Raw genomic sequence first — 25166 nt, 5'->3', positions numbered from 1 at the left:
AGCTTAAATCTCGTTTGTCCAATCTGCATATTGCAGCAGTGGTGGAAATTGGGTGAACTCAAAGGTCACTTCATAAACACTTGAAACATGTTTGGATGAAGGTAGAAATGTTCAGTCACAGTAGTTTATCAAAATGCTGCCGTTTGTGGTTGTTGGGATAGGTGCATAATGAATATCTTGAACTCTTCAGTCTCTACTGTATTTGGAATGTAGAAACACGGACGTTAATGGAAATACTTTATATTCATGAAAAAGGCAAACTTCCTGTTATTTAGAAAGCTCCGTTGCAATGTAAGTGAATAAATTGTAAATTGTGTGCCCTGCCATCATTTGTAGTAAAGCATTCCGTCCCTCCCCCTAAAAACAAATCCTGAATTAACATTTTAAAATTATATTTAAAATATTTCAGTGAGCTTCCTGTTAGCTGGGCAGTGCACAAAAATTCAAATGCTTGAATTTCACTTCATTAGAGAGTTCTGCTAGCACTAAGATAATGTCAGCGCAGTTTTTGGTCGTGTCTTTCCCCAAATGCCAGAGCTTTTCTGAGTTTTTTCTCCAAGCAAAAAGCCACAGTGAAATCATTAAATTTCTTAATTATTTTCATAAATCTTACATGCATAAACATATGCAGAGCTCTTTTTTTTTTTTTTTTTTTTTTAAAAAAAAGTGGCCTTTTGAACAAAGAAAGAAGGTCTTTGTTACTGGGAGGTTTCTAAAATGAAAAGAATAAGGAACAATAATGCCAACTTGAAAGCAAATCATGCAATTTCCGGAAGGAATGCTTGTCAGGGAAATGCTGCACATGTGCCTTCAGAGCCAATAATATCAAGACTTGAGAGTTTTTGCTTTTGGCAAAGGAGCAGAAACTATCTGTTGTGGTTTGTTGTGTTTTTTTTTTTTTTTTTTTTTTTTTTTTTTTTTTTTTTAAGCCTGCCTTGCACCTTTTTTAGCAGCATTTCTGGTGCCAGCATGTAGGGAACAGTAATCACCTGACTCTTCACTGTCAGCATAAGCTGAGAAAATAACAGGAAAAAGCAAAACAGTGGGTTTTTAATTTAAAGAGATTCAGCAAACATTTACCCTTAGATGTCTGGCACAATGTTCTACGTTCTGAAATTGCGAGTGCAGTTTATGAAGGTGTGACAGAAAGTTTTAAAACATGATTCATACTAATTTAGACGATCTCGAATTAGGACATGATATAAGAAGGATTTGTTATTATTAAAAGTTAGTGCAAGCTAAATTAATCTGAAAATGTGTAATTTTATCTCAACTAAAAATACCATAAGGTAATTAAATTGATAAATAGGATGAGCTGAGAAGGTATAAGAAATGATAAGCATCTGAAAAATAATAATTGAGTTTGTATTGTAAACAAAGACCCATAGGAATTCTTTTTTTTTCTTTTTTTTAAGTTGCTTCATTATAAACTTTAAGTCAAGAATGCTTAACAGTTTGGCATATTTGGGGGAAAAGGTTGATTGCGTTTATATTTGGTTGTGTGGTTTGTACATCTGCAGGATTCTCAGTATTTGGGGTTGATGCTTTCTTATGGCATACTAGTTTGTTAAGTTTGAAAGAGCAACGCTTAAAACTGGGATCTGTGTGTGCCCAAGTGAAACTGGTCGTGTTGGAGATTCGTGTGAACTTTTCATCTAATTTTTCATAATGTCACGTTACAGTCATACTTGGGTCTTTAACACAGAAATCTATAAATGAGATTAATATCATTAAAATCGTTGGTATATTAATTCTGAAGCACATGAAAGCCCATATTAGAGTGAATAAGTAATCTTTTGTTCTGTGCCAAAGTCCTTTGCTTATTCCTTCAAGCAAGCAGGGCAGGAAAGGAGGGTCTCGTTGCAGTAGCTGGTCAGGTTGCCTAAGAGCCTCGTCCCGTTGTGATGTTCATGTGCCCCACATAACAGAAATCTGTGAAAGAGACTAAGCGGTATATTAAAGCATCATTTGAATGAAATTCTGGAGCACAGAAGATGTGAACACTTAGAACAAAGGATTAGCTGTAGCAGCCCTCAGACACTGATAAGGGTCTGTGTTGGCGCCTGTATCGTTTGCAGTGAGCGTTGGAGATGGATGGAGAGAGAAAATAGGCACTGTCTTCTTCTTGGCTTGATCTAGAAACCAAACAGTGTGGGGAAGTGAGATGTTAAGGAATCTGCCTCGTGTCTTGTTTTAGTTATAATGACTAATTTAATGTATCTTTTGTGATATCACACAATCTGCTTGGTACTAGTGTGCTATATTACGCCACTCTTTCATTTTGCAAAGGTCTGTGGGAAAAATGCAAAAATGTTTCCTTTCCATTTGCTGAAATTACTTTACTCTTAATTCTGAAAAATTGCTTTACGGATCTTCATATTTCACAGACCATAACTGGATTACTACCTTTTACTGGAATACTCTGTGTTAATGAAGACCGATTGGGATTATATAATAGATTTCCTCTAAAGAAGGCATTATGTGGTTATTTTTAACTGTCTGGCATTCTAGTTAATTGCCTTGTCATCATTAATTGATGGAACTAAATTGATATAAATAAATAGATTATCTTCCTGAGGTTAATTTGAAAGATAGGAGGGGCTTTCACCCGACTGCTGCGGCGACGAGGGCCCCTGCCAGGCAGGGCGTTCAAGCATGCGCCTCAAATAAAGCGTTCAATTAGTGAGCATTGAAATCGACCACGGGGTGGGACTGCTCGTGCGCCGAAGGTTACGCTCGTGCTCAATCGATGTCACAGTTCATAAAACAGTTTTCCTGCACTGCCTGGAAAACAAATGAAGCCGTGCTCGGTGCTGCCAGGGGGAGGAGAGGGGCCCTCGCCCAGCGGGAGAGCTCCAGGCTCCCTGTTCTCACTGCTGCCCAAATGCACACAGATATTGCTGTGACACCTCCTAGGTTTCTTGGACTATGCCGACATAGCCTTTCTGAAACTGTCCTCGATGGTACATAAAGGTTGAGAGAGGCTCAGTTTTAAGCTTCAGCCCTCCAAAGAGCTGATTGTCCTTGCTGAAGACTGAAAACAGCCAACCCATCAGCGTGACTTATTTGACAGATTGAAGTCCTCTGGTTACCAGGTTAGTCCAGATGTATGTGTAGACGAGTTGCTATTAATCAGCAATCAACTAAGTCCATGAGTAAATCGACATTTTAAAAATCAGATTGCAATGTTGCATAAAATGTGCCTGTATGGAAGGAGAACCCACGGTGGCTGATGAGCTGCACATTATCTCAGGCATCCCTTCCCTTCGTGCTCTGCACATTTTCTGCAGAATCTTGTTTTGCTAATCAGGGCACTCTCCTTGGCATTCTGCATTTGTGTCTTGACACCACTCCCAGATTGGAGCTTAAGTGCTATGTAAACGTGTGCTCTGAAGAGTATTCCCCAGAGCTCTACGGGAAACTTCCTCCCACTGCCTTGCACATCGCTTGCAAGCATGCCAAAAAGAAGAAAACAAAACCCAAATCCCTCCCCAAAGCAGGAAAGAAGCTGTGTTCCAGGGCAGGCAGGGCGCCAGAGGCGGGTGCGTGGGAGCTCAGCTGAAGCAGGCTGCGAGACCCGAAGGCATCGAGCGGCTCTGCCGGAGGCACAGGCCCCGAGACCCAGCCTGGTGTTCGGGAGCCGCCACCTCGCCGCCTGCCTTCTCCTCTCTTTCAAACACAGTCGGGTCCAACCCGCTTGTTCCCCTTTTGACAGCTGCTTCTGCTGTGCTGTTTCGCGTGTGGTATGTGGGATGCAGGGCTAGTCCATTTCTAGCTGCTGAATGATGCTCATTAGCAGGCGTTTTTCTGTGCTGCTTTGCAGAGCCCAGGGTTTGCAGTGCTTGCTCAGATTTACTTTCAGCAGTTGCGTTTGCTCGGAAAATTGGGAGGGAAGATTCCTGTTCACAAGGCTTCAAAAACAGAGAGAGTGAACAAATGATTCCTTTGGCTACATCTATGTTTAAAATGTCTTTTCTGAAGTCCACATTACCCTCACTTATACACTGTATGTAGCATTTAGCCCTCATCCTCTCCTGGAGCAAGGTTTGGGAATTCCTTCCCTCCTTGCAGGTTTTACAGACATTAGTAGGACCCCCCCAGGCCCTCTCTGCCTGGCTGAATGCACCCAGCTCTCAGCCCTATCTTTGTCCTCCAGACCCGCCACTGGATCCGTGCCTCCTGCTTGCCCGCTCCTGCCTCGTGCTGGGCAGCCAAGGCCGGGAGCCTGGCTCATGCCCGGGTCTTTCTGCCGCCCCCAGCTCACCGGCGGGTGGGTGACAGCAGCATGAGGCTCTGCCTGCCCTGCTTACAATCCAGACTGCTCGGCTGCCCTCTCTGGAGCCAGGTGAGGTTACGCTGACTCTGATTTGGAGTTAGGATTTGCTGCCTGCTCTTCTAGTGGGAGGCGGGCTGCTGAGCTGGAGGGTGTCCTGTGAGCAAGCACAGCTCTCCTGGAGAGCCTTTGATTTAAAAGCAGGTCGCAGGCTGTTCCAGCAGCCCCATTTGCTGCCCTGTGCCCTGCGAGCTGGGCCAGGCACTGCCAGCGCCTGCAGCAGCCGCCCCGGCCCTGCTGGCTCCCTGCGGCTCGCTGCTAATCCCAGCACCGCCGAGCATCTGAGGCCTCTCCAGATCTGTGGAGGAAATTGAGGTCTGTAATCGCGTTCTGCCAGCCATGTTGTTGGCTGTGGTGTTGGAAGTTCGGTGACTGTCAAACTGCAATTTCATTTTGAAGTGGTTCTCAATTAAAATTTATAATTAACAAGTTATTATTCAATTTTCAAATATTTGCAGATTTTATAGTGTCTCAGGGCATGAGCCAAGCTCCGCTGTAACTGAGGGAAAACTGGAAACCTCTCTCTTTCCTGGTGGCGTTTTCTCAGCGTGGCACGGAGCTCCCTTTGCTTCCCTCCAAGATTTTCTGGATCTCAGCTGCGCCCCAGCAAATCTGGGTTTGTCCTGCCCGTGAGACACAATACTGTGAGACACACAATACCGTGAGACTGATTCTCTGCTGCTGTCCTGGTCAGCCCCTGCAGGGAGCTCGGGCAGTGCATGTGTCCCAGAGGACACCTAAAGATGGGTAGGAGGTGGTTAAACCCAGCACAAATAGCAGGGTGTGCAGCTCCCGCTGGGGACAGGAGGAGGCATTGGTAATTGTAGCAGAGTGGGGTGAGGATTTCATTTGTGTAGGAGCAGCTTCTTGAGTGACTGAGTGTCAGCGCCATGCGAGCGGAGGAGAGGAGATCTTTTTCATTCTAAAGAGTGAAGAAAGCAGAGGTAGACAGATGTGCCTGAGCACATCTTTCTGGGTGATAATCTTAGGGGCGTGCAAATGCATGTTGTCTTTAAAATGTGCAAACACATGGATGCTCACGTAGGCAGAAATAAGCTGCCAAATATTGCAAGGCTCAACTCCCCCTGACCTCTCTGCAGAGGGAAGTAATGCATTTCATGAATCAGGGAAATGGTCACTGACAGCATCCTTGCAGTTCTGACTGGAATATGGTATTTCTGACTGAAGGAGATTCGGTCCCACTTTGACACAGCCCTGGAAGATCTTGTTCGCCTTCAGCCCGTGTTTGTAATGAGTAGGGAAGCTCAACCAGAAGTAAATTAATAAAATTGTTAGAATTTTCTTTGTTTTCTCCTCTAAGCTCTCTCCTTCCTCCCTCTTGTATGTATATCCCTCTCTGTATCCATGCTAAGCTGGGAAGTTACCTTGATTTCAAAACTGACGTCTACGTGTGGTCTTTTATCCTGGTTAATTAGGGCAGTATGTGGGCATCGTGTAGAATGAGGTGTTTCCTTCTGTTTGAATGTCTGCCCTGATGCCTGCTTTTATTTGTTTTTTGTTGGTTTTGTCGGTGCGCGTGCGTGTGATTTTATAGAATTACAGCCCACGGAACTAAGTCATCTTAAAATAAGATTTTTAAAAGTTTATCAGAGCCCTACATCGTTGGCATAATGACTTGTTTCCATGGAGATAGCAATCAATAACGCAAAATGACTGTTAACACAAAGCCATTTTGGAAACCTTGTAGGTATATTTGAAAATATAGATCAAACGGGCTCTTCTCGGTAGACTAACAGATATTGGGATGATTGATATGAAAACAGCTTAAAGCATTCATGAGTTGTAAGAACTAATTCTCAATAAATCAAGCAACATCCCCATAGGAGTAAGGAATAAGAGATAAATGAGGACTAAAGAAATTGGTAAAGGTTCTTGAGCAATAAAGAGATGAACACCAGTTCTTTTAAAATTATATTTAAATGAACAAAGTTGATTCAACTGTCTTTTTTCATGCCTTGTGCTAAGATTTAGGTCTATAGCATGTCATTATATCAAGAAATAATTTGCCAAAAGACTTTTTAGCATTTCATATGCATTCCACTTAATGACAATTTTAATATTCTAGCTTTTTTCCGATATTGTTATGAGAAGGTTTCAATTGCTTGGCATACTGAGAAATTCATAAAAATTGTTTCTAATTTCTTTTTCAAGTCTGGTATAGAGTGTAGAACCATCAACATATGAATTATCATGTTATTCAAAAAAAAATGTTCAGAATACTGTTGTTAGCCTACTGGTTGAACTATATATATAGCTTTGGGACAGTGCAGTTTCCAGAAGTACATTCCTGTTTAGTGAGCCTAATGACAAGGGTGCTAAAAACAGGTTCTGAATTACTGCTTTGATAAAAGGAAAAAAGCTCCTCTGGCATGTCATATTAGGAGAACAATGTGCATGAGATTTTTCCGTTATTGACCAAAAAATAAAAATAAACAAAACAAACAAACAAACAAAAACACCAAACAAAACAACAACAACAAAAAAAGGTGTGATTTTACTTGTACAAGTTACTGATGCTTCAGAAAAGCCTAAATTGTGGCTAATATTGGTGGTCAGGCGATGGTTGGACCAGATGATCTTGGAGGTCTTTTCCAACCTTAATGATTCTATGAAATTCTGTTGAGCATCAGAGATCATAAAAAGCCACCCTGTAACTAAACTTCTCCTTTCCCTTACAGATTATTTTGCATTAATTGAATTTCTGAATGTGAATTTCAAGCTTTAGGATCTCAGAGCTGCAGTTTTGTCTTTTATTTGGAGGCAAAGGAAAGTAAGAAAATTCAAAGGGTTGTGTTCTTCATTTTTGTTTGTTTGTTTTTTGTCAAATAACTTCTTGCTGTGCTATTCTATCCCAACAATACAAGTTTGGGGAATCATATTGAACTGTATCTAACAAGCCAAATGGGACTGGTGCAACCGAACCACTTACACATTCTGAAACTGCACCCTAGGCAATGTCTAATAGAGTCTGTATTTACATGGGGAGTGCTCTGAGCCAAAGGCTCTGTTTGGACTCCAAAATCCACTGAAGCTAATGGAAGTTCTTCCCCTGACATAAAGGGTTTTGAATGAGGTTGCTCTACTGAAGAGCTAATTTGGAAGGCATAGACCAGTGCTCCCAAATCAATATGGCATATATTTATACGAGCAAAGTACATCAAACTACCGAGGTGATTTAAAGTAACACTTAACCTATAAACTCCCTGGAAATTCTTTCAACCTCTGTAATGAAGCATTTCTTTAGTAGATGTTTATTTTATTTTGGGGGATATGTTTATGTTGTAGAGATGCAGATACTTGAATCCAGAAGAATGTTTGATAGATGGAGGCATAAGAACAAGCGGTTGTTATCCGGGATATTTTGCGGTATTGCCAATGCAAGTTCTGGCATTAGAGCTGCCTGAGTTTTGCATTTTTATTCCTTGAGAGGTTTTTAATGTTCAATATTTTGGGCAACTCAAGATCATAATGGCACCTAGAAATTGTTTCCTGAAAAAAAAAAGAGTACTCTGACTAAGTATCACTGTTGGCACTTTCACAAGACTAGTGCTTCTTACTCCGACATGCCCTAAGGTATAACTTGGAGAAGGATGACATCCAGATGATGCTTTGGAGGGAGACGGAGCAATGAGGGCTCCTGAAACCGAAGTAGAGATGGTGGGGGAAGATGGTCGTTGCTTGTGTCAAAAATTAACACAACCTCAAAAAGCGTCAGCATTGACTAAACAGAATTTCCCTCTGCTTTTTTAAGTGGCTGTAGAAATAAGAGAATTTTTAGTGATCAGATTAATCAGACCAAGTAGCCATGAGATGCAAAGATGCTGTGTGAATCTTCTGTAGAGCTCAGTCTTTGGCAACAAAACACGATATCATTGAGTGTAAATGACAGCAGAATAAATGTTTACTGAGAAGTCAAATCCTATCATTAGCTATATTACTATTATTAGTGCTATTGTTACTGTTCCCTATTTCCTTTCCAGTTGTATCAAGAGCAAGTACGGAGTGTGAAAATGCGCGGGCTTTTCCTGTGCATTCATGCAAATAGGTCTTGGTAAAGAGTAACAGTGCTGCCTGGTGCCAGTTGTTAAATGGAAACACACGTCCTGTGGCTGCCCCTCTGCAGCCTGCTGAGGACTTTGGGGAGCGCGCAGGTCTGACACATTCCTCATGTTGTGGCGTGCACGCCTTTGGCAGATTTCATCAGGAAAGATGGGTCGATGACTGTGGATCGTCGCCGGGTCCGTGACACAGTTAGACGGATGATTAAATGTCTGAGCTGCGCTGTCCTCCCGCTGCCGTCTGCTCATCACTCACCTCGGAGCCTGCCCACGGCCGTGCAGACCACGGCGGGGTTTGAGCTCCGGGTCAGGCTGCGTGGAGGTCCAAATGTATCCAGACCTTACCTAAAATGCTTTATTTGGCAGCCCATAAAGAGTCCTGTGATATGATAAAAATGCTACCTTTGTACTGATACGTGCTTGTTCAGTCGTGTTTGGTTGGAGCAGTATGTAATTACTCCAATACTTAATGAACAGCATTAGTTTCATTGATGAACACTGAGGCTACATGCTGGAAAGAGGAGGTAAGGATTAAGTTTTATGGCCTACTGCTGCTATGAAAAGGAGCATCCAGACACCAATTAATGTCCCCTTGATGGGATTAGTCGTTGCATTAACTGCAACTATGGATAAAATTGCTAAGTCTGTTATTTTAGACTTTAACCTCTTAGATATTGCAGATATGAAATAAAGTCACTTTTATTTTAAATGCAAATTTTATTTAATGCTGAAGACAAAAAAATTCGGTGTATTTACATTTTTGTGGGATTTGCATCTCTTCCTACATGGATAAAAAGACCTCCTAAGTCTGTATTTCATGAAGGCAGAGTTCAAAGGTCAGGTAAGTTTCAAACATGTCATTTGGAATTCCTTCACTTGTCACACTGATCATCTCAACTTCAAGTGCAGGCAACAGAGACTGTAAAGGATAGGATGGTGGACTCTCCATGCAAGGTGACATACTGCTGGGCCCACAGTGGATGCTGTGAAATCTGTATTAAGTTATTGTAACAGGCTTTTCTTTTACTTGTGGTCCTGCTGATAAAGGCTGAACATAAACTAGGATCTCTTGTCTTCCAAGGTGAGTGTGAGTCATTGCCTTAGGGTAAAAGCCAAGAGTTTTATTTGGGAGGGGAAAGAAATAGATTATAAAAACAGTTTCTGCCTCTGATGTGTGATCTGCCAGTGATACAGCTGTGATGGACATGCTCCCCAAAGTCTAAAAACATTAGACTGTGTAAATACTGTTTTAAAACTCTGTGTGGAAGAGAGCTATGTCTGAATAAAGCTGTTCCCCTTGGGGTTACTGGAATGAAACATTTGTTGGCCTAACAAAGAAAACGATGTGCATCTCCCGGGGCGTGCTGTGAGCAGGGGCAGGGCTCGCTCTGGCACCGAGGAGGAGCAGCGTGCCCCGCGCTTGCTTTGCTGGGGTGGAGGCTGCTCCCCGATGGCTAGCTTCCTCTCCCAGGGTAGCAAGGGCATGCAAAGCCAGGCAGGTTTCTTGAATATATTTTTGTGTTTTCAAAAGTCACCGTATGACTTTGCTATTTCACACAAAGCTATTGAATTAGCAGAATCTTTTTTTTTTTTTTTTTTGGAAGACTACCCCATACTCAAAGCTAAGGGATGTTCCTTCCTAGCTGCGAGGAGAAGGGGGGAGAGAGCGAAGCACCATGTGCATCTCCCACCACAGCTCCCGTGTGTGGGGTAGGTACAATGCCAGGTACAGGGGGAAAGGCAGGTGTCAGTGTCCCTCAGGTCTTTGGGTAGCGCAGTGACGCATTGCCCTCTCTTCAAGGTGTTATGGCTGAGCCTCACCTTTGGGTGACCTCTTCCTTAATGCAGAGAAGATAATCTTTGTGACCTCCTGAAACAACACGGATTCTGGCTGTCTGCTTGACCAGCTACAGGCATGCACTAAAATGCTGGGTTGAGAAATCCTGGTCTGTTGCTGCTCGAGATTCCTCCTTTAGTTTTCGATTTGGACTTTAATCTTCTGATAAGCAATTGGCACCGTGGAGGGGAAATGTCAAGGCAAATGAGGACTTTTAGAGCAGCATTTCTCAGGGGAGAAATAATTTCTGTCATCAGATTTTTTTTTTCCCTTGTAAAAACAAGAAGTGAAAGATGAGGTATTTCTGAAATCTTAATGTCAGTTGGAAAGAATTGCAGCTGACAGTCACTGCGTGTTCCCTCCGAGCCCTGCAAGTAAGAGCTGCGATACAATGGCTTTAAATGCTGCACATAGCACAAAAAAAGAAATTAATAGATATTTATTTGAAATCCATCATCTGGAATGTTTGATTCTTATCTACAAGATAAAAACATGCCTGCTTGGATTTCTGCATGACGCTGCTTTAATGTGAATGGGAGGCATCTGGGAGCACTCGCTCCTGGCATTTCTCTCCATTCACAAATTCACCACCACTTCTGTGCAGGTTTTCATTCCTGACACTGCACATTCCTTCCCTTCTCCACTTCCAAACAGGACGTGAGCAGGGAAGTTAGAGGCAGTGGGTCTTTGCTGACGGATGAGCTTCAAAAGACTTTGATGCCGTTAGGTACGGTTTGGAATAGACTGAATGCAATTTCCAGCAAAGTGAAGCAAGTTGGTGACATAAACTAAATAGATGATGCTTTTAAGCAAATTGACTGAGTACCAGATGAGGGAGTTAGGGGACTGCATCATTCTTTTCAGATGTTATTATGTACATTCTGTGTTACTTTAAAATGGCCTGTGTTGGCCACACACTATTTTTCTTAGCGTGTTCAGAGCGGTATGTGATTTCCCATGAGTATCGTATTCTCAGTCCTCTCTCTTTAGTTTAATTAACTTGAGAAGAATATTTTGAGGTATGGGTTTTTTTCGGTCTTGCAGAACATTTCTTGTGACAGTAACTCTTTCCTGAACCACCTTCCCCATCCACCTTGTTCTGTGCCTGTGCTGCAGCGGTCTTCTCAGCTGAGGGTGAGAAGGGATTAGACAGCTTCTCAAGAAGGAACAGAGCAGCCCTTCCTGGTCTGCAAGAGGTAGAAACTTTGCATGATCTACAGCACAAGAGTTGTTCTAAGGATAGACATCCAAAGGCAGATCTTTCCTAGCAGTATTAAGTTGTTGTAGGGCTGCCTGCCGAGATCATCTGCCTCTACCTGCCGGTTCGGTCTTGCCTTGCTGTATTGCCTCTGGCATCACTCTCCTGCTCGGAGGAATGGCACATAGCAGCAGTACAGGAGTGCTGGCTGCCTGACCGCCTCGTTAGGACCATCCAGGAGAGGATTTCACCAGCTTTGCTGAGACAGCCTCTCACCCCACTTGTGTGGCCTGAAACTCGCTGCAGCACTGTTCATCTCACTGTGATGATGCTGTGTAGAAGCAGTTTCTGGGCTGGAAAGCTTCGAGTTGCTGATGCCTGCTGGCTCTTTGCTGTGAGAAACTCCAGACTCGATTTGGTATTTTTGCTGTAAAGAACTGAGCTGTTTTAAATATCCAAGTTGACAGGCAATTGGAATATAAATATCAGATGATATAGTAAAAAATCAATTTTAGAGACATGGACCTTCTAGAGGAAGGGTTCTTTTTCTGTTGTCCTGGGGAAAAAAAATAAATAATCTCTTTTAGTTTTGCAATATTTACAATTCCCTTTCAGCAACCGGAGCTCCCTAGGCAGTAAAACATAGTTTTCATTAAATGATATGTCTGACATTTACCAAATCTTTATGGACAATTTAGAGGGAACTAGTTGCATTGAACAGCCTTATTAACATTGCATTAACATGATTAGGGAACATCTTGGTCATTTAGGCCACAGGGGCTTTAATTTATGAGCACAGCAGAGAAGCAGATACGAAGCATCAGCTGACCAAAATATCTTAACCTTAACTTGTTTTCTCTTTACTCTCTCGTTGTGTCTATTTCGTGTTCATGACAAGATGAACTGGTTTAGGTTCTTATTATTCAAGTAAATGACATTATTAAAAGAAACGAACAAACAAAAGGTCTGCTCAAAATAGGACTCAGAGCCAGGAGCAGATATGCGCGGCTAGATTCCGGCAGCCATGGTCCTGTGTATGGGCCCTGGGTGCCAAACCCCAAATGCCATTTCTGTGAAGTCTTCCCTGGAGCAGCCTCATGCCCCTCGTTCGGACGGGCACACTGTCACCACCTCGGTGTTGTTATAGGATATCCTGGGGGCTCTGTGGCCCCAACGGTGCCCACCTGGAGGTGGAGCACCAGCCATCCCACTGGGTCCGTCAGCAGCAAGGCGTGATTGTTTGCTTGGAAAATAAGTCCGAAAATGCAATTTAGCATCTCTTCCCTGGCTGCAGCAGGAACAATCTGGACAAAAATAGCTCTTACGCTGTTGTGCCAATTTATCTGAGAGCCACGGTGGTAAATAACAGGAGGAGAGAGGGAAGCATCTCAGATCTCATCAATACTTAAGACAAAAGGCTTTCTGCTCTGCAATTATTCTCCCTGTCCTTTTCCCTCCTTCCCCCAGGCCACAAACAAGAAGCCTAAAAAGAGATCAGGCAGCTTTTAAATGCCACAGGCTCATAAAAGGAAGGAAATTCAAAGTTGTAGCTGAGACTTCACTCTTCACATGCTCTGTGCTATTTTGGTCTGTAAGCAAGTACACTATCCTGCAAGCTCCACACAGTGGGACCAGAAATAATTACACCGTCTCTGCAAAAAGCCTGGCTGCCCTTGTTTCTGGGCTCAGGGATTCACTCTTGTTTTTTTTTTCCTATGCAGCTTTCTGGAAGACAGAAAGTGATGCATCTGCCTTCGTTAGCGCCTAGCTGCTGTGTGGACAGCGGGTCTCAGGGTGCTGTGGGGGCTTTGTGAATGTGAGGACAGGGCTTGCATTGCTGCTCGCCGAGCAGTTGTGATGGTGGCCATTGCGAAGGTTTCCTTGTTGGTATTCCTCAGCCTCTCTGTAGGGCAGTAATTTACAGTAGGAGCAAGCAAGGCGAAGTGCTTGTCTCCTTTGCTGGGGCTGAGTTGTGTGTTAGGATTGCTCCGCTCACCTGATTCCAGTCCCTTCTTCCCTTTCATTTGCTGCCTGTTTTGTAACAGCAACAAACTGTCTTGCCTCGTTGAAAACAAATATATTCTGAGTGGAGGGAAAAATGCTATTGACCTTTCCACATTATGCTGGAAAATCACCTTGAGGGAATAAGTGAAGTAACGCAGTGTTTGACGTGTGACAAATATAGGTGAGGTGACCTGCTGTGAGATCATGCTGCTGTGTCATGGCCACAAGTTTTTAGTCACGTGCAATGCAAAACTTGCAAAACTGAGCTGTGCCATGGCCATTGCCAGATCTGGGGACAAAGAGAGGGTAGCACAGGCTGGCCACTCCAGCAGCTCCAGTGTTTAACACTGCTGGGGGAACGTGCTTTCACTGGATTAGGTTATTCCTGCTTGCTTTCTGCTGTACAATAATATTAAAATACTATTTTATTATTTTCAATTTAGTCTTACGTTAATGAAAAGAACACTCTGTAGCTGCAAACTAGTAGCTAATCAAATAAAGTAAATTGCTGTTAATGTGTTAGTACTTCATATTATTGCTGTGGTTCCAGGTGGAGTTTAATACGAAGGAAAACAATTGCTTTTTGTAACTGATGCCATGCAGACAACCCTACCTTACTTTAGTTGCAGGCTTCTTAAAAACACAACTGGAGTAGACTGGTAAGGAATTACAGTCCCGGGATATTTGGCGCTTAGGTTTACAGCTTCTTCCCCCTCTTCTGGAAAGGTGTGAATGAAATCTCTGAAGCTATGTGTGCCAGCAAAACCTTCAGAGGAGATCTGGCTTTCAAGCCATACCCATTGTGTGTCCTGGAAATTGCTATCAGATCTCGATCGAGTCCTGCTGCAACCATCAATTTATTGCTCTTGGCTGTGTTTGTGCAAGAGAGATAAGCACAGGAGATCTTCCCTCTCTATTTTTTTTCTTACAGCAAGAGAAATATAGTAGCAATGTGTATCAGGTTAAAATTGCCTCTCATTTTATGAAGATATCTTTAAAAACCAGCTGTTTTCTATGAGCATTAAACCAACTTGATACACTGCTATCAGAATCGACAACTGCTCCAGAGATTTTAAAGAGATTTTGTTTCACTGTGTTTTATTTTATTTCATATAAATCTTGTTAACTATTTTCCAGTGACCTCTTACTACTTTCTTTTTTATCACAGAAATAAAACAACAAAAAACTTATTTCAGCCTTGCAAAATCACAGCAAGGTTGCGTAGCTCAGCTTTATGGTCTGTTCAGCTACTCACTCCGTTGTGGCACTGAACACGAAATTAGGAGCATTTCACTCACACATTAAAATTTTTCAAGTCCTCCAAGCGGGCATGTAGAACTTGTCATACTTAATCAATATACTCGATGTCGTCTTTGCAACCTTGCAAAGCAGCTAGAAAAAAAAATCAACACAATAATGATTTACCGTGTCATTAGTCCAGCATATCAAATCAGCATGCTTAAAGGAGAAATCAAAGCCTTAATGACGATAGCGCTGCATATAATCTGAGAAAGTGCATAGCAGCCAACAAGTTGCCTTCATGGCCAGGCCGCTGGAGCTGCGTGGGGCTGAGGGGGCCACAGGCACGGCCTCGTGCGGCGCCCGTGCTGTCCTGGGGAAGGCCTCACGTGCAGGGGCTGGAAGACATGAAGTCTAGTGTACACTTTCTGAAAATGCCTGTGCTATGAGTGCTGCGACTCGAGGGGAGGTAAGTTCGAGCACCCAAGTGCTGCTCAGGCCTGCCACAAGGCTGGTATTTTCATTACTTACCTAAGAATGCAGGTAACTTGTAAGCCAGGGCATGTTTCTGAGACTATGATAAATGGAAATCTTTGATGTTTTGGAGAGTTTGAGCTGACGGGAAATTACTGGAATTTTTTAGAATAAACACAGCAACAAGATATGTAATATCGCTACTGAATTAATGCCACACTGTCTACACCACTGTGTCACATAAACGCTGGAGTTTCAGTAACACCAAGTGTTTATTTTCAGGGTGATGCAGAGGAGAGGAGAACAACAGCAGCCTCAAGAAGTCCTTAGTGCTGCTCTGCTCAAAGTGGCTGGGAGGAGGAGGGGGAAAGGTGCTGGTTTTCATCGGGTGCGTTACATGTGAGGCGTAGGGCAGGGGAGGAACATGAAGGAACAGATGCAGCAACCGGAGCGTGAGCGTGTAAGGCTCCTGGCAGTGCTGCCACGGCCTGCGAGGCTTAGGCTCCACACAAACCCTGTCGGCCCTCAGCGTGCTGTGTCTGAGAAGAGACTGCAAACACCGGGTCACGCCATTTCGCCTGCCTGAGACCCGGTGCAAGTTCCTGGAGAGAGCACTGCAGGCCTAGAAGCAGGGTTGGGAGGCTGGAAGACTTGACAAATGGTCTGATACACAAACCTCCGCTTTGCACTGCTAACCATGGTTGTCTGGCTAGCTGAACACACGGACTGTTATTATACTGGTTGTATTTGAAATAAAATACTGTATTTTTATTTGCATAGTATGAATGAAGATTTCTACGTGATCGCAAGGACCTTTTCTTTGTGAGCTGGGTTTCTGGTGTTTGTCCAGTTTCTGATCACATCCCATCTTAATTTGGTGGAGGGAAAACACTGGGAGTAAAAGAGGCAGGGCATCCTTTTATGATGGTGTTAAACAGGAACTGACATGCAGAGACTGGGGACAGGCATGGCTTTTACGGTAGTTTCTGTGATTGCTGGTTGTGTTTGTTTTGACAAAGGAAGGGTATTGGTTGATCCTAGGTAATTTCAGCTCGCCTATGGTGGTAGAAAACTGTAATTTCCTCAGTAGTAAGTTGGCTTTATGCACTTAATAGAACATTGGTGTGAGTTACTCTATAATTAACAGCATTTACATCAGCGTTACTGCCCTATTATTGTGTGATAAACATTGGTGAAGGCGGTTGTCTTCAAATGGAGGATTTTGTTAGTAGCCTTTGAGGGAGAAAAATGGAGGGAGAGTACCTGCAGAAGACTGGTCTGGTGCTTACACCAGAGCGCCTGGAGTGTTTATAGCAGAAGAGGGAGGGGAAAAAAGATGCCTTTCCAGCTGGCCCAGGCACTATTTTTTACACCTTTGGCATGCCTTTGAAATCACAAGCCAATAATTTATGAACAGACACTACTTAATTTGGCTTATTTATTTAAAGAGCTTAGTTGTGTTGGCTGGAAGCTAGACTGAAACTCTCATCTGGCCTTAAAAATATTCAGCAGCTTCTAACAATTCCAGAGAATGCTCTGCCCTGTCTGAAAGCACCTTGCTGATGAAGTTCCCAAAGTCGACGTGCACAAGAGGTGCGAAGTGTGTGCTGTTTGGGTGTTCCCTCTCTGTTTCTGTGAAGGCTTCTCTCTGTTAACTTGTTTTGTTTCTGTAGGCTCAGGAGTTTTACTTTATCAAATGTCTCCAGCCAAATCTTTTCTCTGAAAGTTGTTTATTGCTTCTGCTTCTAATGTTGTTGTTTTTCTTTCTGTTCTTGGTGTTCTAAAGCCAAATTACTGTGACTAATGTACCACTGTAAATTTTTGCAGCATCTACAGTACCGCTGTCTGCATGAGACGCATGGTGTCCTTTTAGTGATTTTTTTTTTTTTTAATATTACAGCAGAAATGCCCCTTTTGTGTATTGGCTTAGCATATGGCAAACATTTCTGTGAAATATAGTAGTACACCAGAAAGATGCTAACTCCTGTATATTGGACAAATGTCAATGTTTCTTTATTGGTATTCTAAAGCATCAATGCACTTTCTAAGAGGAAAATATTTTCATACATCTTTGAAGTCAAGATGATACTCAAAAAGGATAAAGTTATTCCATGCCTAACATTGATTTAACATTGTTCATATCATTGATATGAACAGTGAAACCAATGTATAAGTTAATGTTTTTCTTTTTACCTTTTTGTTTGTTGCATTATGAAGCCAACATCCATATTCTGGTGCTGCATATGAGGCGTATGTTATCTAATCCTACTGACGGATTAAAAAGGGAGATTGTCCGAACAAAAGGAGTCCTTTTTTTCCTTAGCCATTCTTTCCTTCTAATTTTCAGTGTGTAGTTAAGCCCAAGCATAGTATGTCTTGTGAAGACACAGACTACCTTACTTTTTTTTTCCTTTTTCTTTTTTTTTTTTTTTAAATATATATCAACCATTGGCACGCTTCATTAGGTACAAGGTTCTCAAGTAAAATTTTGCAGATTGTAAAACATAGTTAATCCAGTTTACAGTAACAAAAGGTGATTTTTGGGGGGTAATATGAAATAATGCTTTTCTGTAGAGACTTTTGCTGGTCTGCAGTATATTGCTTCATAAATTCTCTTGCAAGTGTTTTTTTCTTTATCTAATTCCTAATTGTTTCTTATTTTCAGACCACAGAATGGTTCTATGATCCTATATAATAGGAAGAAGGTGAAATACAGGAAAGATGGATATTGCTGGAAAAAAAGGAAAGATGGGAAAACCACCAGAGAGGATCACATGAAACTGAAAGTCCAAGGAGTGGAGGTAGGAAAACAGAGGGGCTGTTTTTTGAATGATAGGTGGGCTAAAAAGTAATGGCTCCCCAAATACTTTTAACATGAAGTTGCCTATTCAAAGGGAATTGCATTCTTTGATGATTGAAGTTCAACTGCGAAGCTTCCACCAGCTTAGTTCTCAAGACAATTCCCTACATTTATACTGAGTTTTCGGCCAAAATGGTAGAAGGGTATTAAAACATTTAATAGTAGAATTTAGCTGTTTTATTAAGAAATAATCTGATTTCAGCAAATGAATAGTGAAGTTGAAAGGATATATATTTGTATAAGCTATATTGATTTTTGTAGTTAATAGAATGTGAGCATTGCTGTGGATCTGAGGCTGCACCCAGTTATATAGGCATAATACAGAATAATTTGTAGCTTTTAGAGTAATTGTTATTGCTTAAGGACTGGCAGAGTTTGACTTGTTCTCTCAAGCTTTGTCTGATAATGCTACACCTGCACTGTCACCAACTGTAACAGGAGCGTTGCTTGTATCAGTCAGCCCTACCTTGTGTTGAATTCTGGATGAATACACAAATATTGGCCTTGATTACACCTAGGTCTGAAAAACATGAAACCTCAGACACCTTTGGAAGAAGATTGGCTTCTTCCAAATGTGTTTGTCAGACGTGTGGGCTGTAAGACACATGTGGGACATGTGGACTGCTACTCCTACTTTCCGTGGCTGTCAAATGCAGCCTCTGCAGAAGCAAAAACCCCCCATGGCTCTTTTTTCCTATGTCTGTACCTCACACCTACTCCTACCACGATGGAAGTTTCGCTAGCTTTCAGCTTCAGCTATGGGTAGGCAAAGCTCTCTGATGTCACCCCTGCGGGCCCTTCTTTGCATCTGTTTACACGGAATTAATCTTTCTTGTGTCTGGGTGTTTAGTACCCTACACTTCCCAAAGTGGCTTCAGGATTTGTGCTGGTTTTTGACATCTGTGCTGCATTACTGAATTAAGTGTGTGGTATTCTGAACAGTCGAGTGTATGGAATATGTTTCATGCTCACGCTTCCTGGTAGGTAATTTGTCATTCTTACATTCTGTCTGTTTTAATGAGGTTTTTGGTTTTAAAATAGTATTAAATGGATTTCATTATATTACACGAGGGAGACATAACTTCGTTCCATAATTTTTACATCCAATAACAATGTTTTATTATGACAAGCCCCCAAAAAAGTCAGCATAATAGAAATTGCGCTTTGTTTTTGTTTAGGGTTTGCAGAGCTGGATTTAATTAACTTCCATGAACTTTAACAATGCAGAATACCAAAACTTGTGCCGCAAAATTTAGCTATAGGACGGTGTCCATTGGCCACAACACATACACATTATTAAATAAATACTTCCTAACATTTTTTTCAAAGATGGAGTGATCAACCATTAGTGCCTGACTTCTTGAATGTCTGTGCCTGTCACATTTAACTCAAATAGTCCTTCACTGAATCCAGTAATTTCTATTTTACTGAAGTCTATCTTCTAGAAAGTAACAAACCTTAAATTGAAGATAGCAAGGGATGGAGAATTCACAGGTCTCCCAGCAGGTAACACCATGACTGTGCATGGATCTGGTTCCTGAGTCTATCCTGTGAATGATTAATGGAATTTTTATTGGGGCCTAAAACTGGTGGAAGAAAATTTCTACATAAATCTATGTATTAAGTAGCACTAAGGGGAGTATCAAAATCCAGACTGATCATTTAAATGTTGAAAAGAAATTAACATTTTTTCCCTGAGGGTATCAGGTCCTCCAAAGGAAGCAATGATTCAAGTGTAGTGATTTATGTAAGGAAAGACAGAAGAAAATATAAACTCGCATGAACAAACAAATAGAGATTCAGGTCAAGATGAGGAAGTTAACTCAAGCATACATTTGAAGCTAGAAGAGTTGGATTCATTGTAGAAATCTCTCTTGTACTTTGAGTATGTCCTCCTTTACTTGTCTTTCAGCTTTGTTGACTTAATTCTAGGTAAAGCCAGACAAAAATGGACACGGTAATAAAAAAAAAACAAAAAACAGTCTGGGTCTAAAACAGCTTACTGTGTTCCTATCTTTTCTAAAGGCTGTAGAGATTTTCCTGTAGGATGAGCTCAGGCTTGCTCCACCTCACTGCACCGTGGGTCATTTTCTTACCAACCTGCTGTAATGTTTTTTTGCTACCTGCTATCTCATTTTGCTGACAGTGTTGCATCTAAATAATTACTACAGATCTGAGTTCTGAACCATGTAGAAAAAGGTAATTTTCTTGACCTCTAAGTGTTGCTTGGAAAGAATTATGTATTTTTAACCATCTTAATTGCTACATCAGGACACTCTGCAATGCCGCTTCATGGACAGAGTTGTTTTTGTTTCTGATGCCATCCTAATTGGAAGTGATGTTCTTTACTTTGACACATAGACAACAGATTTAAAATAATAAAAAGGGCTCTTTTTAAAGTTGGAATGATATTGTCGTTAACCATATTAGGGTTTAACAGGGCATGAAACAACTGTCTGCCTTGTGGCACTGCCAGATCATTTCTGCTATTCTTGCAGCCAGGAGATAAATAGGCATCATAGTCATACTGATGGAAAAATACAAAGATGAGAGCCAAGAACACGGATAGTATCCAAATTGAGTTTTGAGAGTTGCATCTAGTAGGTAAGAAGGAGAAACATGTTGGCCCATAAAACTACTGACCAGCCAATTCTGAAACACCGTATGTATTAGTAGATTTTATAATTAATTACTTCCTGAGTTTGATGAATATAATGGCTTATACATCTTTCCAAGTTCTGGATAAGAAGAAGAAAAAAGTATTTTTAAACAAGTTTTCACCAGATACTTGGGGACCTTGGTGTTTATCAGTACCATATAAAAAGATTTGGTGTGCATGGACAATGAAGGTAAAGAAAATCTAGAAAATTTCAAAATCTAGAAAGAGAAATAAACTAATCAAGCAGACATTAAGTGATAACTGCTTGAAATGCTTAAACTATTGCCTTGCTTAGCATCCCTGTGATTAATTGTTTTGGACATTACTTGGTTAATCTGGTGCACAATCCTGTTAGAACAGGCTTGATAAAACCAAAAAGGAGAAGTTAATTTGGCTTTTCCCTTAACATACATCTTTGTGCAATTCTTTATGGAATCTATTAAAAATCTCCAGTCCATGATCCTTTTTAAAATTCTAATTAATTAGGATCCCTGGTGATATGTTCCTAATCAATTCACATAATTAAAAATTTTAACTAATAAATAATAGTAAGGAGTGTGTTGAAATAGCTGTAACATAATTCCAGACTGGTACTGCTATGAATTTACAAATGGTTGCTTTGGCTAGTGAATTTGCCTTTTCTTATGCATGAGTCTTTCCAGTTGTCTGTAAATGGCACGTTCACATGAATTCATTGTAAACTGCTGCTAAAATTAAAATGAGGTTGTATTTTTGTAGTAAATTCCCTCTTGTCCTCTGTGTTTTTCACGGATGGCATGGGTGCTCTTGATCTTTATGCTATATTGAAGATAATTTTATTCCTTCCAAATCCCAGTGCCTAAAGAGATGTTAGAGAAAATGGTTTTCTTAGACTTCAGGCAAACCACTCACCGGCTGAGTTGCTGTCTGAGCATGAACAGTGTTATCTGTGATGCAATTTTGCCAAACAACTGGTATGAATCCAGTGCTCTAAAAAAAATCAATGGTTGTAGCAGCAGCAGCATTCGTAAGTGCACATCGTCTCATTTCCATTCTTGTGTGGCAGAGGGAACAGTGCTATCAGCTGAACAATGAGGGCCACCTTCAGCAGTCCCAGCTCATCAGTGAGACTGGTTCATTGGTTTTGATTTAGTCTGAGACCGCTAATTTAAGACTGGCGAGATCAGAGAGCAAGATGAATGTGCTAAACTCATATATTTGAAATATCATTTTCTCTCATATATAGATGTATGCTATCTCAGTACAATATGATAATCTTTATGAATTCCTTTAAAAAAAAAAAAAAAAGGTATAACTTCATTTAAATCTTATTAAGAGAGAAACTCCCTTGTGGAGATGGAGATGCAGAATATCAATTTCGCATGCAGGACTTGTATTTAATTATTATCATAACAGTCCCTTAACACTATTACAGATTAGTCCACAAGGACATGAATGGAAATTTTAGATTATTCAATTACTACATAAACCCTGGAACATAACTGTCAAAACTTTACAAAAGGTTTCTTAAGCATTTGGGGTCTCAAAATGCAATGTACCTAAACTCGATTATTACGCAGGCTGTATAACCATGGTGATGATAGCATAATTTACAGCTTGTGAGCTGAGGATGCATGTTAAGATGACTTTTCATGTTAGTAAATGACCAAATGGGCTTTTCTGTATTATGTAAAATAACCCATAATTGAATATTAAACCACAAAATGTTTTTACATCTTTCAATTCCTTGTTATTGTCAGTGAAATTTACTTGTAAGTTATTACTGGAGGGTGAAAGCAACTTCTGAGATCACACGTTCAAGCAGCACTAATCTTGAAAACTATTCCTAGGACAGTCTGATCCAATTCACTTTAATTTACATGGGCTTTACTCACCCTCAGAGGTGAGCTGTGTAGTTTGCAAACTAATTAGGATTACATTGTTCAGTCAGGCTGCTTAATGCATTCCAGAAAAATACTGCAGAATGGCTTTGGAGAAGAAATTAGAGTTTAATGTGAAAGGCTTTCTGAAAATATTACACACATACGTGCATACATTAACACAAAGAAGCACAGCCCTGAAATCAAGAGAGAAAAACTGCTTGGGAATAGTGACAGTTTTTAGACAAATCTATTCTTTATCATTGCTATTAAGATTTTTTTTCATAGATGACTTTAAGTATTTAAAATCATCTGCCAGATGATTTCGAAGCAAAATCTCCGTTAATCTCCCATAATTCATTAGAGGGCGCAGAGCATAAGAGCATTTCCCCAGCTATGGTTTGGGTCCTGCATCTCTGATTTCCAACTTGTTAACACAATTCATGGCTCAACTCTACTCTCAGAACTTCTGCTAGGAGAACACTTTCTCCCCATGTAAAGGGTCTCTGAGCAGAGACAACGTCAGTGCCGGTGTGCTTGCTTTGGGGTTGACCAAGACGCGTAGTGCAAGGCGAGTGCTTTGTGCTTGGATAAACCAAACTGCAGTAGGGGTGCTGCTGCTGCTGCTCTTCCCCACATGCCAGACACAACTGGTGCCCTGTCCTGATCAGCCATGTGTGCTCTGCTATTTCCTCCATCTTCCCTCATGCTGAAGGGCTCCAGGGGACGGATGGGTCAGCAGAACTTCTGGTCTCCCTTGCTAGGCATGTTGGGACTGCCTGCAACCTTCCTCACCTAATAGCTTTACCTTGTTAGGCTTTAGCATCATCAGACATTAGCTCCCCGTTCTGGTTAACTAACATTTGCTCCGTAATCTCTTGTTTGTGCATAAACTACCCTTAAGGTCATCCTGGCATCTTAGTGATTCATGCGTCTGGGTAGTGCTGGGGAAATCAAGGAGCTGGTTTACAGTTTCTGAAGGGGAATATGTATTACCATTAAATCAGAATGAGTCACCTGAGAACCTCTTCTGAAGGGAACATACATATCAATAATTTGTTTTCTGTATAGGGATCCTAATGTATGCACTTAAAGTAATGTAAATTCATAGCAAACGTCTGTGGGTTTTGGCATCTTCTAGCACCCTATATATGTTGAACAGCTTTTATTCTGCAACAAACCTGTAACATACCTAATCCTTTAATTGCTTTAGCTTATTTTATGGTTGATAACTTTAATCAATAAAAGCTTTCTCAATATCTGGCTCTTTCAGAACTGAAGGTTCTGCTGAGATGCGGGTGATTGGCTTGCGTCTACATATTTTTCTGAGTGGGACTATTGACAGGATTTATTGTTGGCATCTCAGATAGAACCTGTGATGGTTATTAAGTCTTTTAAGACTCCTTTGGGAAAGAAACCCGAAAGAGTTGTATGTGACTATGTTGTTGTTTTTTTTTTTTTAATTATTATTTGGGCAGATCATTGTGGGGATGTGCTGACGACAAAGATGTGTAGAGCCTTCCTTGCTGTGTAGAAATGACGTTTAATTAGTCTAAACCTTGCAGAATGCTTTGCTGTCTTCACACATTTTGTTCAGGAGTGCATGGCATTAGGCACGGCTGCACGGTAGGAAGGTCTCCATCTCTGGAAGGCTTCTCAGTACCTACTGTGGCGCTGAGTCTGCTGGTGGTCCCGCGGGCTGTGGCTCCTGCGCTGCTCTGACCATGCGTGGAGAGAGGCTGGGTCCAGGTCTGCACGGCCAGGGGGCAGCGCTCGGAGCCACCCCAGCGAGGGGGCAAGTCTCCGGGCCCTTGGTGTCCTGGAGGGAGGGTGCATGCAGGAATTGTTTGTTTGCCGATGTTCAGAGACACATTTTTAACCATTTGGCTTTACCTGCTGCATGGCCTAACCCATGCCAAGCTCCTAATGCAATGAACTGCATTAAGAGAAGTGGGAAGAGAAGTGCTCTTCCTCCTGAAGCCCTGGGGCCAGCTGTCCTGGCGTGCTCTGCAGGGGGTGCTGCCTTTGTCAGAAGGTGGAAGACGGAGGCTTGGTGTTAATTCTCATTGCTCTAGCACACCACAAAACCACCTTCATCACAGCTCTCTTGAAGCGCCTCGAGCCCACGTTTAATGTTCCGTTCTGTCTGTGTGCGGTATTTCTAGTCAGTCAGAATTCCAAAGCACTTGACGTGCAGCCGAGGGTAAGGAGCTGCAGGTAAGGACAAGTGTAAGTACGTTCTTAAATGCTTTTCCCTGTTCTTAAATGAAGCACGTGCTGAAGGGCTGTGCTGGGTAAGATGCCTCTCTACCAGGGAATGCGTACTTTGTTTCTTGTTCCTTTATGCATGCTATAGAATGAACTTCATAGAAAAGGTTTGTTGTAACTGATAAATGAATATTTTTGGGAAAATTATTAAATCTCAAGACTATAATGCAGTTTTTACATCACATTTTCTTCAAGATAAGTAAATGTTTTCTACCAGGTGAAAGCTTGTTGCACTTACGGATAGTCACTTAGTCTGTGCAGTTGGCTACTTGGAGGCTTCCAGATGGAGCCACTTGCTAAATGTGAACAGAATGAAAGAAATGAAAATAAATTCACAAAGAGATGAAGAATCTGTT

The 25166-nt window shown here is 41.6% G+C and overlaps 1 protein-coding gene across 7 annotated transcripts in view; it reads left to right on the top strand.

Moving 5' to 3' along the window:
* Window positions 1–25166, top strand: part of CAMTA1 (calmodulin binding transcription activator 1) — a 329904-nt gene that overhangs the window by 111712 nt on the left and 193026 nt on the right. For all 7 annotated transcript variants that reach the window (XM_084495064.1, XM_084495063.1, XM_084495060.1 and 4 more), the window contains one exon: window positions 17830–17965. In XM_084495064.1, coding sequence (XP_084351190.1) covers window positions 17830–17965 — 136 coding nt within the window. The remainder of the gene's footprint in view (window positions 1–17829; window positions 17966–25166) is intronic.

This window comes from Aythya ferina, assembly GCF_964211825.1.
Source record: "Aythya ferina genome assembly, chromosome: 21".
In the NCBI taxonomy this organism is placed as follows: domain Eukaryota; kingdom Metazoa; phylum Chordata; class Aves; order Anseriformes; family Anatidae; genus Aythya; species Aythya ferina.
This window is presented reverse-complemented; position numbering and strand designations above follow the sequence as displayed.